The sequence below is a fragment of the Anguilla rostrata genome, chromosome 4 (genome assembly GCF_018555375.3).
Source record: "Anguilla rostrata isolate EN2019 chromosome 4, ASM1855537v3, whole genome shotgun sequence".
Classification (NCBI taxonomy): Eukaryota; Metazoa; Chordata; class Actinopteri; order Anguilliformes; family Anguillidae; genus Anguilla; species Anguilla rostrata.
Genome location: NC_057936.1, coordinates 22,071,253 through 22,088,910, shown reverse-complemented (window position 1 = coordinate 22,088,910; position 17,658 = coordinate 22,071,253). Strand labels below are relative to the sequence as shown.

Genomic DNA, 17,658 nt, shown 5'->3' with positions numbered 1-17,658 from the left:
TGACAATTAGATTGGGCCGAAGGAAAATTTCACGAAATTGTTTGTAAACATTAATTTTATTTGCCATGTTAATAGTACATTTTACTTTTGATTTTGCACTTCCCCAATTTTGATGGGATACCTTAGGATATGAGACCCAAGTTCCTTAAAAAAAAGGTTAAAAAGTCAAAGATAATACAAACATTTTACAACAAAAGGTTACTTTTCTATTCACACTTGTGGAGTAAAAAAATATTTAACTTGTAGAACCATCAAATCCTTGTCAAAAGATCGTTTCTCAAGCTTTTCGTGTAGGTTTCAACAATCAGACAGCAGACAGTGTTCAGTTTCCTCTGTTTTGTGCTTCACCTGCTTCTGGCACATTTTCTGATCATAGGTGAATGAACTTGGTAATGCAGAAAAAACAAACGTTATCATTTGGGCACATTTCACCATGTCGGTCTCCATCCTTTTCCAGAAAACAATGAATGAAAGTGAAAACAACGTGATGTAAATGTATGCTTTTTTGAACAGTCAGTAAAAAAGCGTGCATTTAGCCAAGTGCACAAAAATAACTAATGGCTCCATTTATATAACATTCCACGAAACTGTCCATTTTAATTTTTCTGAATAAATATGAGTATTATACAGTCCAAATAAAGGCTTTGCATGTACCATACCCCTTAGGAAGATTAACAGTCTACATAAATGTTATAAACCCAAATCTGTCCCCAATTTCATATAACAGTGTCACAAAAACCTATCCCAACCATTAGGCTGATACCACAGATGACCACAGTAACAAGTGTGGATAAAATATCAATCAATAAATAACAATCAATCACATGTATCAAAATAAAAAGTATGACATTTAGATAACATAGAGAACAACAGCTTCTTCTGTAAACATAAATAAATATTCAATAAAAAAAATAAACTGGCCTAATTCTATTTAAACCATCTGTTTTTGTTTTTATTTTCCACAGACATGTAGTGGGTTGGCGTTCTACATGTGTATGGTGAAGCTATGGAATTCTTTAATAAGAATAATAAAATAAATAAAAGTAATCAGTATCCTCGTCTATTCTGGATATTGGTATTTAAATAAGGAGAGCAGCCTAACCATAAATGTTGCATCGCAATGCTCTTTAAAAAAAATAAAAATAATAATCAACAAGTGACCCATAGACATTCTACAAGGTTAAAAGGGATCCAGTCCAGTTAAAAAAAATGTATCTCAATGGCATATGTTATGTGAATACTAATGATTAGAGACTAAATCTGAATAATTTGGAAAAAAATGTGTTTGCAACACGTTAAAGTGTAATGTGGACATACTTGCCATAACTCACTGTATAGCAGCAGGTCATGTATGTAACCATCTGCAAACGATTAATACATAAGAGGTATATTTACAGTACTTGTGTTATCTTTAACCATCTTATTTTTTTCTAATTACTTATGACTTCTATCACTTTTAATTACACACACACGCGCGCGCACACACACAAACAAACAAAATACAGCCTTTTTTAAAAAAGAAAACACCATCTAAAACTTAAAAACGTACCTCTATTAATGATTAAATATATACAATTAATTGTTATAAGCACATCAATGCCTTATCCCTATGGTCAAAGAATACCTTCACTTATCTGTCTTAATCTATACAGAAACAAATTTGTTATTAAGCAAATAAAATAACATATGTGTCTGTTCATTTCATAACTGACAAGCAGGAGAATGTACCATGGTGTTCCCTTGGTAAATGATGGGGAGATGCGATCCACAGAAGCAAAGTTTAAACCTTGGCTTTTAGAAATGCTGGTGAACTCACAGCCAAGTTCAGTAAGTACTGTTGGATTTTTTTGATAAACACACTACCCATTCTTGAGGACCTGAGACCCCTTCATGATATCTCCCCCATGGCTTCACCATTTGATGAGGACGAGGCCGGCTAGAACACCATACCCCAAGATGAGGAACAGTACCTTGAGCAGACGGTCGTGTTTGTCCTCAAGCTCACGGGAGAGGATCTCAAAGAAGGTGACGAAGAGGAACGTTCCCGCAGCCAGTCCTTGGAGCACCACGGAGATGATGCTGCCCGCCAGGTTCTGGGCGGTCTCGATGCCCATACCCAGACCCATACCCAGGGGGATCATGAGACTCACTGCGATGCCCAGCTTGATGGCATCCCGCATGGGCAGACTGGCTTTGACCACATTAACCCCTAGTGCCACAGCTGCCAGGGTTTCGTGGATGGCCACCCCGAGAAAGAGGCCTCCTAGCTTGGCCCCATCCTCCTGCAGCCCTAGGGCCAGCCCCTCAAAGACAGAGTGGGCAGACAGGGCAAGGACCAAGCTGGCAAGGCGTAATGGTCCCGCCCGTGCCAAATCCGAAGGGCTCAGGTGTCCGTGATGGTGCGAGTGGTGGTGGTGGCCCCCCGCAGAGCCCCTGGGGGGTGCGATGAACGGCGTGTCATACTCGGAGTCGCTACCGGCTTCAGAGCCGCCGGCATTGAAGGTCTCAAGGTCGATAAAAGATGGCTTCTCCTTGCGAAATGTCAGCACCGTCTGCTCCACAAACACCGTCAGAAAGAGACCTATCATCATCATAGTCTCTGCCAGGGGGTAGTCCGTCTGAATGCGCGCCAGTTTTAGGACATCCGCCACCTGCATGAAAGAATGAAAAGACAACTTTCATCCTGGACTGTTCTTTAAATTAAATTCAGATACTCTGAGATGAACCACTACAAAAGCTCAATTTTTACTGCAGCTCAAAAGTGCCGCTAAAAGTAAGGAATAATGTTACTGCTGTCTCTTCACCGTACCTTCTCTCTTACAGTAGGCAGAAGGGCATTAAAGCAGGTAGCGAGAAAGACGCCCCCACCAAACGAGTTGCAGAGGGCAAGAATCTTCCTGTATCTTTGGGCTTTCTCATAGTCAACTTGCATGACCCGCACTGGAATGAGAACCCCAGCCAGCATGAGAGCAAACACTGCCAGCAGACAAAGCACTTTGGCCACTATGATCTCCATGATGATACAGATGAGTCCAGCTGAAAGATTCACTGGGAGCGATGTGCAGTAGGAACCACAGCACACAACCCCAGATGCTGAAGAGTTTCCCTTTCTCTCTGCTGAGTCACAGAGAGAAAAGATGGCAAGTACTCCCAGGGAGGGCTTCAGGACACATCTCAGCACTGACTTGAACTGAGGGTAAGAAAAAAAAAAAATATATATATATATATATTTTAATTATCATACATGGCACAAAACAGTGACACATATGCAAGTTAACCCATTCATAATGACATGATTACAGATTTGAATGCACGCTAACTTTACAAAACATCTAACGTTAACTTAAGATCGGGGTTGCCAACTTTCAGTCTTTGTTTCATGCTCTCACGCTACCCACATCGCACTGCATTAAAAATACCCTAACTAAAAACAAAGCCTTTCCCTGGTTAAACACATTATGTATCAGCCCGCAGGACAAAACGGGATTGGTTCATAAACATTAACTTACAGTCGATTGGCTAAACTGCAGCATTAAAAAAGCATTAAAGCTAGCTGAAAAACTGTCGAGGCTCAACTAATAAGCAACATCTAAATTGTTCTCTAGAAAGAAGAGTCCCTAAATATCTTGCCATGATAGTCAATTCAAATTAACATTTTCGTTTGGTAACGAGCAGGCCAGCAGATAGCTAATTTGGTTAGAGTTTACTAGAGCTAAATACACTGGGCATCAAGAACATCATGTTAGTTAGCAAGAAAGCTAACGTTTATTTCCTGTGAGCATGCAGATAAATCAATAGATTAATCGTTTTAGCAATGAACGTTAGCTAGCTAGACAGTTACATGATCACACACTCGACCTCAAAAACTATATTGCTGTACCAAGCTAGCTAGCTACAGCAATATAGTTATTGGCTAAAGTCAAGTTCGCGATGCTAGCTCGCTGGCATTTGTAGTCATATTCATGTCGACCGAACTCAGGTAATTCAGCTCAAATCACAAGTTTCGCCAACACATCTAGTTATAATATAAACTGTGACAGATGTGCAGCTAAAGCCTTTTTATAAAATCACCTTTATCCTCCTTTCTTCCACTCAAAACACTTCCTTCTTCTGCTGACGCACCTCTTCAGTCCCCTCCTCCAACTCTATTGCCTGTTGGTACTGGCCGCCGTGTAAACAACATCATCCTTATTCCTAATTGGTCACAATACCGGTCGCTCAAACCACTGTACGACAAACCCAGCGTTTCCGAATTTCGTGGATCTCGATTTCCTTGTAGTACAGCTAGACAAATACTTTATGTAAACCATTCTTCTTCTTGGAACAGAACAAAACAATTCCAAAGGTCCATTGCATCAGTCCTGGGTATCTAAAGCTGTGAGGCATAGTCATTTATCCTTGGATAACACACACTTTTCAAGTATCAACCTTTCACATTAGACCTACTGTAATGTAGCTAGTTATCAATATGAAGTCCTTGTACACGTAATTAGAGCTGTGTTGCTGTGCATTTCTGTTATTATTATTACCCAATTCCTTAATGAAACAAATTAAACCAAATCGAAACATTACAATTTTAACTTCAGAGTATTGCTGAATACATTTCAATGCTTATATACAGGACTAACATATACATGCATTTTATTTGAAAGTGTGGATGACACTACAGCTTCAATTGAAAAAAACTCTCACAGTAGTATGAACAGAAACCAGAGAATCCATACACATTGCTGCTTGAAGTTGTTATAGGGATCAAGGGTTTGTGAATGGATCAAACCCATATTTCATTATTTCAAGTTCATTTTCTTAAATATATCAAAATAGGAGCCCTAGTTCTAGAGGTTCCTGGAGTTCAATGATTTTAATACAACTAAAGCTAATTAAGCCCATCTGACCACATTCTCAGAAGCTGCCATAAGTGGAAACTGAGATGCCTTAATATCATTTATACCTTCAAATTCAAATTATTTGTTCATATAAATATGGCTAAGGTAATATAGAAGTCAAAATGTCAGAAGCAGCCAATAACCAGAAACCACAACAATCACGAAGAAAAGGTACATTAACCATGAAATATGAAATGGGCCATGCTACCAGCTTGGTTTGTCAACCAACTTATCTTTCAATTACCTGCCCAATATCTCTGAATGGCCATTGAACAGAAAATAACATCAGTACAGTACATCAATTTTTAACACTAAAATAATTGACTAGAAAATTGAGCAAATGCCCAAATGTGTTTATTCCAGTAATTTCAAATTTAATTTCGTATATATGCTAATAAATTTTCTGATTATCACATTTTAATTACTACATCAATACACTGTATCACTAATTAATTCAGGGGGTGGCACATGAATATCAGGATTACCAATATAAACTCAAACCCTGAACAAATAAAAAAACCCTAAAGCAGTTGTTAAACTAGATCCATACACGGTTTCTGATATTTTAATAAGGAGCTCAGACTTTATATTTAAAATAAAACCATAGCTGAAGATCTAAATGGAAACTTTAGGTTTCACAGCCATGTATCCAAGTATTTGAGTGGGTAGTTCACACTAAAAATTAATTGTTAACCAAAGTTATTTTAACACAGGCTAGGAGTCAGACATTTTAAAGATTATATATCATTTTAATCACAAAATGAGAAAAAAATAACCAAGTCAAATTGTCTGATCCAACAGGAAGGTTTCAAAACATCATAGTAAAAAGGGGCAGCATACTCGTCACTTGCATGGAACTTCAGAATGTTCTTCGTTAACGACAATATGACAACCATTAAAAAAAAACAATTTGCAATTTTGTCATTTCATTTCAGTGTTCACAGCACTGAAAATGTATTCCTTTGCCATTTCCAATATCTGTACAAATACATGGTTTTTAAAAAAATCCAGTATTTTAATCAAATCATACACAGCTTGACAGCTTTTATATTGTCAGAGAACTGCTGAGTTACATGACTTGATTTACTACACTTAATTACATACAACAGTTAAACCATGTTCTAGACTGCTGGGACATATTTCAGTATATTTGAGTTGACATTCATCTAATCCATTCTGTGTAAAAACAGCTTATCCTAGATCTACATTTCCTTGCAGTTCAGCATTCATTTCCTTTGAAGACTGGCCATTAAAATGTAGCCAAACATGCAAGCATTAACTTGATACACATTTTTATACCTTGAGTTCCAAAAGTAATTAACATAATATAAGGACAGTCTGTCTTCAGTTCTCTTCATACAAACGTTTACCTTAAAAAAAAACAATAAAAAAAACAGTGATTTCACAGTTGTGCACAATGTCTAAAATACGAGAAACTAAGCAACATAAGCCGTACATAATTAGGCCAGGCCCTGCTTATGGCTTATAGACTTCTCACACATACAGCCATAGTGCTTTGTACACAGGAAATCTTTGTGTTTGTGCTTGTGATAGAAAGCAAGACGGTAAAATAAGCCTCACCACTTTAAATGTCAATGCTGCTCCTCATTGCTAGAACTAGGTGGCCGACTGCGAACCTGGTTCCTCAGCTGTTCAATCAGCTCTGGATTCTCCTCCTGCATCTGCTGTGCAAACTGCTGGCCCCTACACATAAATGGACAGATAAAAAGATGTCATGTGCCATCCACACACAGGCCAACCTTTAATAAAAATAAATACTGGAATTATTGCACCCACTATACATGCCTTCCAAGTATATTTGTATCTCTGTATCCAGACTAAGGGCCGAGCATAGTGTTGCACAAATGACTGAGCCGCACGTTTCTATAAGTGAACTCACGCATGGATGAGGCCTGAGAGGTCACCGGGGCCCACACCACCAGGCCCTGGAGCAACTGTTGCCGCGGTTGAACCATAAGCCCCCGACATCATTCCTGACATCCTTCAAAAAGAACGTGTGACAGAAGAAAAGAAAAAAAAAACTCTAAAGCTTATCCAAAATGGATGAACATAATTAACATTTCAATTTACATAATGTCACAAACAAATTGCGACAATAGCAGTCCATTCAGAGTCAAATACAGAGTTTCAACATGCATTTTATCTAAACGGCAAATGTCAGTGTGTGCATTATCATTCAATAGGTCCTACTTACATTTGCTGTACTTGTGGGTTGCTCATTAGAGTAGAAGCCTGAAACAAGTGAAATGTTGCAGTTATTGCACCGACCCTTTTTCTTTTTCTTATGTCTGTGCCTATTGAAGTGTTGGCACACCAGCACTTCTGTGGATTACAGATAGGTTACTTATCACATCAAAGTCAAAAAGGGAAGAGGACTGGCCATGTTCTCTTACCATATTCATGAACCCTGGATTACTGAGCAAACCTGCCAGATCAGCTCCACCCATTCCAACAGTCTGAAAAAAATAAAGTATGTAAGGCACAGCCCATATCATTCACTACCATATGTAAAGCCACGATGTAAACTAATATTGTACAAACTCACTGGACTTGGTGCTTCCCTCATTTTCTGCTCAGCTATTTTTAGGTTAGATTTATAGGTGTCATTTTCTGGATCCAGCTCCAGTGCTTTCTGGTAGAAATTTACAGCTTCTGTATGTTTGTTTAAACTTGCCAGAGCCAACCTAAAGACAGAGACCATTTAAATTAGCATGCAGTCACATTGTGATTGTTAGTGAACTTCATAATTAAAATGCGATGCCGTGTGCAATAGGGTTTCGGCAACAGATCTCTAGAGGCTACCGACACCATTGTCTGTCCTACCCCATTCTGCCGTATGCCTTGCTGTAGTTGGGGTCAATTCCGATGGCAAGTTCACAGTCCTGTACAGCCCCTGCATAGTTTCCCAGTTTACTGTATGCTGCAGCCCTGAAACATGCATTAAACACACTCCAGTACATGTGCTACCTGAAGGCAACATAATATTTTAGCTCAAACACTGTATCATAATGGGTTACAACGAAGTCTTAGTAACTAAAAATAAATCCTGTCAATCCGCACCTGTTACAGTAGTAAACTGCATTCTGCGGGTTTATCTCAATGGCCTTTGAGTAGAATTCCACTGCTTCACTGAAGTTCTCCTCCTTCATTCTGTCATTTCCTGCATATCATAACAGCAGCATAAAATTGGCATTATGTCTATGAAGAATGCAATAAGAGGACTGAATGTGGAATTGCTGTGTGTGCACAACTCAAACCTTCTGTTTTGAGCCTCTCTGCCTCAGCAACTTCCTCCTCAGTTGGTGTGAATGGGACAGAGTTGACATTTATCTGGGGTGTCTGTGGATGATAAAACAACATTCAAGCATATCTGGGTTCAGTCAAATATAGCATTGACCATGACAATGCATTTTATAAAAACTTGCACTCTTTAGATTACATCTGTAACATGTAAGTAAAACATATGAAGAATTATCACACAATACCGTGACTGAAGCAGTTGCAAAAATCTCTGGCAATGTTTGTGCGACAGCCAAACTCTTGTCTTCAATGGAGACATCAAAAGCTGTCTCCAAGCACTGGATAGCAACTGGAAAGCAAGCGGGTTGGCTTTTAAAAGTGTGTGCGCCTTTCATTAATGTACTGGAACAGACTATGCAAAATATCAATTCTGTATCAAATAAGCAGTTATTTCTTTTTTTTTTTCTTTTTTTACCTTCTAAGCTTTCCTGCGCATCTGATGATAAGCCTCCACTGTCGAGTTGATTGTGAAGAAACTGAATGATGGAGAATGCAAGGCGCTTTGTATCTGTCATTTTTTGTCAGCGGTTCTAACCTCAGTGATGACGGATATTGTTGGACCTGAAATATTAAAACATTTTATAAGAAACATTTATAAACGCCATATTGTTTTCTACAAACAGCGATAAGTCACATATATATGTAGACACTTTTACTTTAACAGCTACCTGTGATTCCTTATAAGACAGCCAGCAGGTTAGCTAGAGACAATACACTACACTAATAAAATAGAAGGCAGGTTGGTCATCATCATACAAACATAGACAAGCTTGGCAACTAAACAGCGATGCTTTTCGTTCGGATTTCTTGAAATGGGGGTTTATTGTGAATGTTAGACATGACAGCAGTTAATTTGCTATTTGTTTAACACTTAGCAAAAACTTATAATAGTTAACCAGATTAAATATCCCCTTAATTTTATCCAGGTGTCTGCTACCTTGTACGTCTGGGTACAACAGCAAGCCAACAATGCGGTGTAAACCGTGTTAAGTTTCCGCTAATCACCTTGCCAATGGAGCTAACGATAGAGGAAGCTGGGGAGAGGAACCTAGGTAAGGGTATCGTAGTTTACTACTTTGTGACTGCAAACTATAGCTCTTTTTTAAAACTACAAGACAGTTAGTTAGATAACCAGCCGTGGACTCGAATGTTCGTGTCCGTCACCAAAGGTTAACCGGTCAAGTCAGCTTGCTAGCTGGCTAACTGGATCAGAATATTTTAGCAAGGCGGTGGTTTGTTACACAGTGCGACACGCTAGCCCCAGCTGTTGCTAATTAAGACAGTACTATGGCTTCTCTGGCTGCTACCTTCATTGCCACCAAACGGCATAGCTAGAAAGCTGAATAACTAGCACAATTAGCCAGCTAACTTACCACTACCTAAATAACTTGTGTTTGGGATTTCCATTAGTTGACATAGCTAGCTAGCTAGCCCCATTAAACACTCAAACACTTAACTTAATAACATACATATATTATAAGTTATCTTTTAAAAAGTAAATCGTTCTTCGTATTCTACTTATCTTAGCTTACGGTTCCAACCTGTATAAGAACTTCATTCTTACCTCTTATTTTGGGGTCTATTGGGCGAAATACGCGGTGGTGAACCAAGTGGTGTAGTTAGCGGCCCTGCGTCTCACGTTGAATACGTCATTTCTTGTTACGTTCTGTTTACTTTAGTCGACTACATCAAAGCCGTGACTTAGGTAAAATCAGTTGCATGGGCATTAAATGACTTACCTATATTTTTCTGTGCGCATTTCATACATTCTTATATTTGGCAGAAACACTTAATTTTAAAATATTGCAAATTAATGTTGGTTTATTTCGACCAATAGAATCTCAAAGTGCCTCCGGGCAACAGTGTGATTGACTGGAGGCCCAACTAATCAGTGTTGGTAAGTATTCACATGTCCGGGGCGGACTAAAGATTTTGGGAAACCATTTGACTGGGATTTACAGCTACTCGCAACAAAGTGACTCAGTTTTTTTTCTATTATGGCACCGACAGGTGAGTTATTAGGGGTTCTTTTCTGTAAGAAGGTTTGGATATTTATTAAATCACAGTACTACTGTTTCATCAGTATTTGTGCATTTTTTAGAGTAGTCGCGATTTCTTATATTGCATAAACTTCGCTATCGCACGTTGATGGTATTGTATGCATGGTGCTGTACAGCTCTTAATAATCGCCTAAGATTTTCTAGTTACCTAACGTTAGCTGGTTAGCTAACTTTAGCTAACTGCTGTATCTGTATATTATATATATATATGGATAACTAGCCCGTCACGAACAAAACAATTGAGCCTAGGCCAACACTAACCGTTTAGTAATGAGATCACAGTTAACCTGAACATGGGCGTCATCATCCATTCATTAATTTGCTTAGCGCCGCCTAGATGATGGCTGATTTGTAGTGAACTTGATTTTTGTATCGTTAGTTTAGCAATATCTGACTGGTTTTTTCTCGGCAATGTGACTTCTCATTTGTTAAAATACAGTATTCGGAATTTACCCTTTGTGATTTACAGCCGGTCCACACAGGAGCTCCCTCTAACCAGCCAGCTATCTTAGTGTATTAGTAGCAAGTAAGCCAGCAGCAAGATTTCTAACGTTATACAACAAGCTGGTGGCTGGCTAGCATCACATCGTGTGCGATTTTTACGTGGAATTGCACATCTGAAGAAGAGTCTTTTCTCTTTCCATAATAACTCGAGCAAATGACTAGTTTCCATTTTTGGTGTTTATCCGGGTAAATAATCCCTCATGACCGAACAGAGAGAGGGAAATGACGTTCCCGTCTAATGTATTTATTGACAGTAGGATATTCATTCGTCATTCCACCTTGTTGCTACTATTGAATCACAGTGACTATATAGAGATTATATTTTCTGTCAATCCTTTGTGGATTGGTATTCTGTAGAAAACAATGCCTCCCTTATGCATCAATCACTTGCTCTGTTACAACAATAATTATAGAAAATTAAAACATCGAATCCTCTTTCTATATGGGTCTCATTAATGTAACTGTTATTCAAGGCATGCTTAAAATATATAGGCTAAATGTTGAGTATTCATATGTACAGTTATATATTGGCAATAAATTGCAGAATATACACCCTGAGGTTGTTTTTTTCTTTAAATTATGGAAGTATGAATGCAGATGTTCTTTTTTCCCCAGATCAACCTAAAAAGCATATTTATAATCCATGTCACATTCAATGATTTCTAGTTGAACCCTTCATATTTATACTCATATTCTAAGTTATGCAAGTCCAGATACTGACCATTCAGAATATCTCCAGTCACCTTCACGTTTTAATATTATTTTTTGCTGGCTGCTGGTGTACAATGGCCCTGTTTATGCAATGACAACATCAGTGGACTGAGGACGGATTGAGACATGGAAAAATGTAGAAAATTGTTGCCCTACAGAAATCCACCAGTGGCTGTGTGCCTAAATTTTGGGACATGAATGAGATCAACACTAAATATTTTACGTTTAGAAAAACAGAAGGGGTTTGAACAGTCTTAGACCCAGAGAAACCTACATACTCGTATATGAATAAAACTACCAAACAAATGTTTCTTGTGACATCAGCTGCCAGAAACACAGCTTCTTATTGAATTAACTAGCCAACCATGTCAATGACAGAAGTTTGCAGGGAGTGAGGAAGTTGTGTTCTTTCTCTGAGTTTTTACATGTGTGACTCACCAGTCTTGTCATTCTTCATTCGTTCACACTGCTACAGAGCATTATTTGGCCCGTTTTCTAGGCCTGTATGCAGGTAGGGTGGTTCTTCAGATATATGATGTGTGGAAGTTCCCTAAAGTCAAGCCAAAATGCGCTGAAGTTCCTTGCGGTCGCATTCCAGCTTTTTTTGTTGAGATCTGCTCTCTGTTGTACCCCACCAGGAGAAGTGGTAATTGCCAACGAGGCACGAGTTTGTGCAGAGAACCTCCTGCGATGGGACCTGACGCCGGATCAGATCCATCAGCTCGCGGACGAGCTGATCACCAAGACCAAGCTGGTGTATGATTCTGTGGGTGCCCTGGAGCTGGCCAGCGTCACATATGATAACACCCTGAAGGCCCTGGCAGATGTAGAGGTGGAGTACACGGGTGAGCATGCAGCTCCTAGCGGCGGCCTATGGGGTGGCCGTGTGTGATTCAAGCAGGGTTTCACATCTTCACCCTTGCTGTAGTGTTTAACATGAAGTTGCCCTTAAGATGTTATATGGGGTGCAGTTAATGCTGATTACTCATGCTGAGCCCAATTTTTGAAAAACTACACACCTCCCTAGAAATGATTGGCGTTTATTTTATTTAGAGTGTAAAATAAATCTGTTAGATTTGTGTATTTAATACCAATGAACAAGCTAATATTGATTGATTGATTGATTGATTGATTGAGTGAGGTTGGTATGCAAGTCATTGGTTCCCCCCCCCCCCCCCCCCAAAAAAAAAGAATGTCCAATATAAAATGTGGTGAAAACATGGTGACTAAGGGTTGCTGAGCAATTAATTTGATTGATTTTATTTACTCTGGTAGCAAAGACAAACCTATGTTGAATGAGTGGATAGGTCCAGATAAATCCATAGCAGTCGCATATAACATCTGCGCTGCCATTGTCAGCGATGGAAAAGGCCTGAGGCAGCAGGAAAGCGGGAGGCAATGGTATAGACAGTTCAGCAGTTTTTACATAAAGGCTAGCTGACCAGCCCATCCTGTGGAAGCGCGTTTCTTGCATTGTCAAAAGCCACTGGCTTGGTAGGGGAATATACAGCACATTTTATTTATTTAGTGAGCAGTTCTGACTTATATTGTAGACCAGTAGCCACACACACACGATGTAAATAAAACATCTATGCAGACATGAAGCAGCATGCCTTGTTTCTCTGATTTCTTTCTCCGTTATTAAAAAGTAGTACAAAAACTGTTTTTTGAGCCCCTTCCTATTGGGCGTGATTAGCGCAGACACATGATCAGTACACAAACACGCGCACACACAGATACTCACGTGTAACGTTTTGCTCTGTTGCTGTGCTTTTACAGTTCAGCGCAACATGCTGGACTTCCCCCAGCACGTCTCGTCATCCAAAGACGTGCGCGCGGCCAGCACTGACGCGGATAAGAAGCTGTCTGAGTTTGACGTGGAGATGAGCATGCGAGAGGATGTGTACCAGAGGATCGTTGCACTGGAGGTGAATCTGCTGCATTTTAATGGTGTCATATTTCAAAGCTGTCAGCATTTTATGTCTAATATTGTAATAAAAAAAAAGCAGATGGGGGGCTATAATTCTTTTCTGTAATTCGGATCTGGATGTCCTTTTCTCTTGTTTAGTGTGATGCAAGAGGCTGTAGAATCCAGTAGTTGTGGTTCTAGTCCTAATCAGTTGGATTTCAAAAAATGAAATAGAATTTTAATCTGTGTTGTAGGAGAAGATTGATGCTGACACTCTTAGTCCCGAAGCTAAGAGGTACATGGATAGACTGATCAAGCTGGGCAAAAGGAATGGCCTGCACCTCTCTGAAGACACACAGGAAGTGAGACCCCACCCTCAAATATGGATGTAAAAAAATGTACATAACTGTAATACTGTTAGACTGCATCTCATAGTAAACCTGTATTCATCTGAGTTTTGTTTGAGCAGGAAATCAAAAGTATCAAGAAAAAGCTGAGCACTCTGAGTATTGATTTCAACAAACACTTGAATGAGGATACTACCAGTCTGTCTTTTACTAGAGAGGAGCTGGGTGAGTATGTGGGTTAATTGTCACACTTTAATTGTCTGTGGTTAGTAAGGTTATATTTAGCTGATTGCTGCAAATCTTTGTAATGTAATTATTTTCAGGTGGTCTTCCGGAGGATTTTCTCAGCTCCTTGGAGAAGGACGATGAGGGAAAGCTGAAGATCACGTTGAAGTACCCGCACTACTTCCCCACCATGAAGAAGTGTCACATCCCAGAGACGCGCAAGAAGCTGGAGCAAGCATTCAACTCCCGCTGCAAGGAGGTACGACACCGCTTTCTGTGGAACTCGGGGCTTGGTTTAAATGTAACCTCTCCTGCCAGTGCTGATATGACAATATCGCCTGTAATGCCACCAAGGTGTCGTGACAGAGAAATCGCTGTTGGCATGTTCCAGTTAGGTTAAAGTGTTCCCTTCTATAATTAGTGAGGCACGCTATCTTCTTAAACTTTTAATCCCTTGTCTCTCTCTCTACCACTTCTCTCTCTCCCACAGGAGAACTCGAAAATCCTCAAGGAGCTGGTGAAGCTGCGCGCTCAGAAGTGTGCCCTTCTGGGATTCGGAAACCATGCTGACTTTGTCCTGGAGATGAACATGGCCAAGAATGGCAAGAAGGTCTCTGTTTTCCTAGGTACGCGTTCCAGAACGTTTGGTGGTTTTACACAAAATCTCATCTGGGATTATATTACATTTCCTTTTTTGGAAATATTCATTGACATGCCATGGCCACTTGTACATGGAATTTTACCACGTTTACATTACCAATCATCTTATTCTATGTTATTTTGAAAGAGCCAGTTATATACAGGGAATGAGAATGAATGTATGTTAACTGTGTCTGAGATTATCAGCTGAGGTTTTGTGCGGAAGATCAGAACTGAACGTTGCATTCCTTTCTGAACTTTAAGTCTTCTGGCTAAAGTTGACCAATGAGCGATATCTTTCCCCGACCAGAGGACCTGGCTCGCAAGCTGAAGACCCTGGGCGAGGAAGAGCGTGCCGTGATCCTCAAGCTGAAGCAGGAAGAGTGCAAGAAGAGGAACCTGCCCTTCAACGGAGACCTGCACGCCTGGGACACACGCTACTACATGACTCAGGTGGAGGAGACCCAGTATGCCGTGGACCAGAACCTGCTGAAGGAGTACTTCCCCATGGAGGTGGTGACCCGCGGGCTGCTGGACATCTACCAGGAGCTGCTGGGGCTGTCCTTTCAGCTGGTGGAAGGTGCCCCTGTGTGGCATGAGGACGTCACCCTGTACTGCGTGAAGGACCGCACTTCAGGCCAGGTGGTTGGTCAGTTTTACCTGGATCTCTACCCCAGGTAAGACCAGCTGTAGGAAAGACAGAGAAAGACTGCTGTTTTTCCCCTTCCCACTTCCCACTTTGCTGTAGCCATTTTTCCTTCTTTTGTTATTATTGTGTAGATTAAAGCACAAAGTATCTGCTGCACTCATATTCAAACCTATATGTAATGTAAATGCACCTGAGGTCAAGCTGTTTTAATACGCTGAGGAGTTTACTGTTATGTTTTGTCTCTCGCCCTCAGAGAGGGGAAGTACGGCCATGCTGCCTGCTTCGGCCTGCAGCCTGGGTGTCTGCTGCCTGATGGGACCAGGCAGATGGCGGTGGCCGCCATGGTGGCCAACTTCAGCAAACCAACCGCAGACGCGCCTTCTCTGTTGCAGCACGACGAGGTGGAGACCTACTTCCACGAGTTCGGCCATGTCATGCACCAGCTCTGCGCTAAGGTCGGTACACGAATGGAAGCAACGCTCTGGACGAGGACTCCCAGGGTTTCGAAATCCATAGCTGGGTTGTCCAAATCTTGACTCTGTTATACTGTCTCCAGAGGCCATCACTGCCTGAAGAGTTTCTGCTTCACCAAGTCCACTGTTACAGCCCCTCCTCTCTTTCTGTTTGCAGGCTGACTTTGCCATGTTCAGTGGAACTCATGTGGAGAGGGACTTTGTGGAGGCTCCCTCTCAGATGCTGGAGAATTGGGTTTGGGAGAAGGAGCCACTGCAGCGCATGTCCAAGCATTACAAGACGGGCAGCCCCATCCCCGCGGAGCTGCTGGACAAACTCATCAAGTCCCGTCTGGCTAACACAGGTATTGCCTTCAGCTTCACTGCCCTGGAAGATAGGCACCCACACAATGCAGACTAGATATGTAGCTGAAGGCCGTGGTCTTTGAAAGTGATCGTCCTCAAATGAGTTCTGTGTATCGTGCATGGTTTTACGCTGACTTGCAGTCATAACTGGACACTCAAATCTGGTTGTGCTGTAGGTCATTGCTGGCTGTCATTGGTCCATTATTCTTTCCTCTTCCTAGGTCTCTTCAATCTGAGGCAGATTGTACTGGCCAAGGTGGACCAGGCACTGCACACCAAGACTGGTGTGGACCCGGCTGATGAGTATGCCAGACTGAGTCAGGAAATCTTGGGCGTGCCAGCGTCACCAGGTGAGAACTGCCATAGTCTGTCTCCAAGGACTTGGTCCTCTATGATGACGTGACACTGTGAAAAACAAATTGAATTTTGCATCTGAACTGTTACTGTTAAATTTGCATATCTCGCTTTAAGGAGCCAAATTTCAGGTCTTGAAATGCATAAGCATTACCAGTGACTGTATACCTGCATTTGCTTGCAACAGCCACCAGGAGGAGTTTTGAGTGTTTTTGTAATATGTTTACAGCTGAACCTTATGTTAGGCCAGTTACTACATTCGTACTGTAATAATTAGGCAATATTTCCGGTTTGTCAGGTTTGAAGCAGAACATTAAGTTTCATACCCAGACTTTGCCTGTCTGGAAATGTTCTGCAGGTGCATTCAGTCGTGTTGTTGGATTACAGACATATTCAGTTGGTGCAGAAAACTGACCCCAAATTAATGTTCTCTGCTCTTTTTTTGTATAGGAACCAACATGCCTGCTACTTTTGGCCACCTGGCCGGTGGCTACGATGCCCAGTATTACGGTTACCTGTGGAGTGAGGTCTTCTCTATGGATATGTTCTATGCCCGCTTCAAGCAGGAGGGCATCATGAACCCCAAGGTTGGAGCCTCCATTTATTAGATTTTTCTGCACAATAACAAATGTCATCATACCTGCCTGATTGGGAGAAATGGCAGTTTTTAATGAGGTCATGTTGAATTTGTGTCCTCTCCAGGTCGGCTTGGACTACCGGAACTGCATCTTGAAGCCTGGTGGATCTGAGGATGCGGCTGAGATGCTGAAACGCTTCCTGGGTCGCGAACCGAAGCAGGAAGCGTTCCTCTTGAGCAAAGGACTGACCGTGGAGCTGGAGCAGGGGACACCGTGTGCCTGCTGACCGCTCTCTCACAGCAGATAAAAATGTGCAAAAGCCCCGCTCTGGACAGTGGGCACCTCAGACTGAATATTGGATTTCCTCTCAAAAATAGATTGTACCCCAACTATCACAGATCACCTCACTGTCACTCACTGCTCTCACTTGTGCTGTGTGTTTTTGGGAGTTTGGGGGTTTGTTTTAACTCTATAAAATTGTATTGAAACCCAAATCGGGAAAAACCATAAAGAACAAAAAATTTATTGAAATCATATTGAGTGTTCTCAGTTCTGTGTTTTTTGAAACTTTATTTTGACATCCCTGCCTACTGACATTGAAGCAATAAATCTGAGCAGGCAACAACTAAACTGATACTTGGTACAGTTCACCTTATC

The 17,658-nt window shown here is 41.0% G+C and overlaps 3 protein-coding genes across 8 annotated transcripts; 1 reads left to right on the top strand and 2 right to left on the bottom strand.

The window, feature by feature from the left end:
- Window positions 1-37: 37 nt before the first annotated feature.
- LOC135252825 (zinc transporter ZIP3-like) lies at window positions 38-4,535 on the bottom strand. Its single transcript, XM_064331379.1, has 3 exons — window positions 4,072-4,535; window positions 2,810-3,190; window positions 38-2,651 (listed from the first exon to the last, which is right to left on the bottom strand). The coding sequence occupies exons 2-3, from the start codon at window positions 3,014-3,016 to the stop codon at window positions 1,911-1,913; spliced, it is 948 nt and encodes a 315-aa protein (XP_064187449.1). The 5' UTR covers window positions 3,017-3,190; window positions 4,072-4,535; the 3' UTR covers window positions 38-1,910.
- Window positions 4,536-5,223: 688 nt separating this feature from the next.
- sgta (small glutamine rich tetratricopeptide repeat co-chaperone alpha) lies at window positions 5,224-9,910 on the bottom strand. Of its 2 annotated transcripts, none has more exons than XM_064331380.1 (12): window positions 9,772-9,910; window positions 8,623-8,768; window positions 8,393-8,496; window positions 8,165-8,246; window positions 7,968-8,067; window positions 7,731-7,835; window positions 7,453-7,591; window positions 7,301-7,363; window positions 7,102-7,139; window positions 6,787-6,888; window positions 6,468-6,590; window positions 5,224-6,256 (listed from the first exon to the last, which is right to left on the bottom strand). In XM_064331380.1, exons 2-11 carry the CDS (start codon window positions 8,720-8,722, stop codon window positions 6,479-6,481), a joined length of 945 nt encoding a protein of 314 aa, XP_064187450.1. In that variant the 5' UTR covers window positions 8,723-8,768; window positions 9,772-9,910; the 3' UTR covers window positions 5,224-6,256; window positions 6,468-6,478. The 2 variants fall into 2 exon arrangements, with proteins under 2 accessions (XP_064187450.1, XP_064187451.1); XM_064331381.1 differs by lacking the exon at window positions 9,772-9,910 and adding an exon at window positions 9,213-9,370.
- On the top strand, window positions 9,142-17,535 carry thop1 (thimet oligopeptidase 1). Of its 5 annotated transcripts, XM_064331377.1 has the most exons (14): window positions 9,773-9,912; window positions 10,045-10,104; window positions 12,121-12,327; window positions 13,262-13,410; window positions 13,646-13,753; window positions 13,861-13,963; window positions 14,062-14,222; window positions 14,454-14,589; window positions 14,913-15,279; window positions 15,505-15,706; window positions 15,882-16,068; window positions 16,291-16,419; window positions 16,874-17,010; window positions 17,126-17,535. In XM_064331377.1, the coding sequence occupies exons 4-14, from the start codon at window positions 13,273-13,275 to the stop codon at window positions 17,285-17,287; spliced, it is 1,830 nt and encodes a 609-aa protein (XP_064187447.1). In that variant the 5' UTR covers window positions 9,773-9,912; window positions 10,045-10,104; window positions 12,121-12,327; window positions 13,262-13,272; the 3' UTR covers window positions 17,288-17,535. The 5 variants fall into 5 exon arrangements, with proteins under 5 accessions (XP_064187445.1, XP_064187444.1, XP_064187447.1 ...); XM_064331375.1 differs by lacking the exons at window positions 9,773-9,912; window positions 10,045-10,104 and adding an exon at window positions 9,142-9,259 and having other exon boundaries at window positions 13,652-13,753; XM_064331374.1 differs by lacking the exons at window positions 9,773-9,912; window positions 10,045-10,104 and adding an exon at window positions 9,143-9,259.
- Window positions 17,536-17,658: the final 123 nt, after the last annotated feature.

Coding starts and splice junctions, on each gene's coding strand:
- LOC135252825 (XM_064331379.1), bottom strand. CDS start 3,016: ATGGAGATCATAGTGGCCAAAGTGCTTTGTCTGCTGGCAGTGTTTGCT. Junction 2,652..2,809: donor TGCCTACTGTAAGAGAGAAG/GTACGGTGAAGA, acceptor TCTTTCATGCAG/GTGGCGGATGTCCTAAAACT.
- sgta (XM_064331380.1), bottom strand. CDS start 8,722: ATGACAGATACAAAGCGCCTTGCATTCTCCATCATTCAGTTTCTTCAC. Junction 7,836..7,967: donor GCAGTTTACTACTGTAACAG/GTGCGGATTGAC, acceptor TGCATGTTTCAG/GGCTGCAGCATACAGTAAAC. Junction 7,140..7,300: donor ATCCAGGGTTCATGAATATG/GTAAGAGAACAT, acceptor CACTTGTTTCAG/GCTTCTACTCTAATGAGCAA.
- thop1 (XM_064331374.1), top strand. CDS start 9,220: ATGGAGCTAACGATAGAGGAAGCTGGGGAGAGGAACCTAG. Junction 9,260..12,120: donor AGCTGGGGAGAGGAACCTAG/GTAAGGGTATCG, acceptor GTACCCCACCAG/GAGAAGTGGTAATTGCCAAC. Junction 13,964..14,061: donor TTTTACTAGAGAGGAGCTGG/GTGAGTATGTGG, acceptor AATTATTTTCAG/GTGGTCTTCCGGAGGATTTT.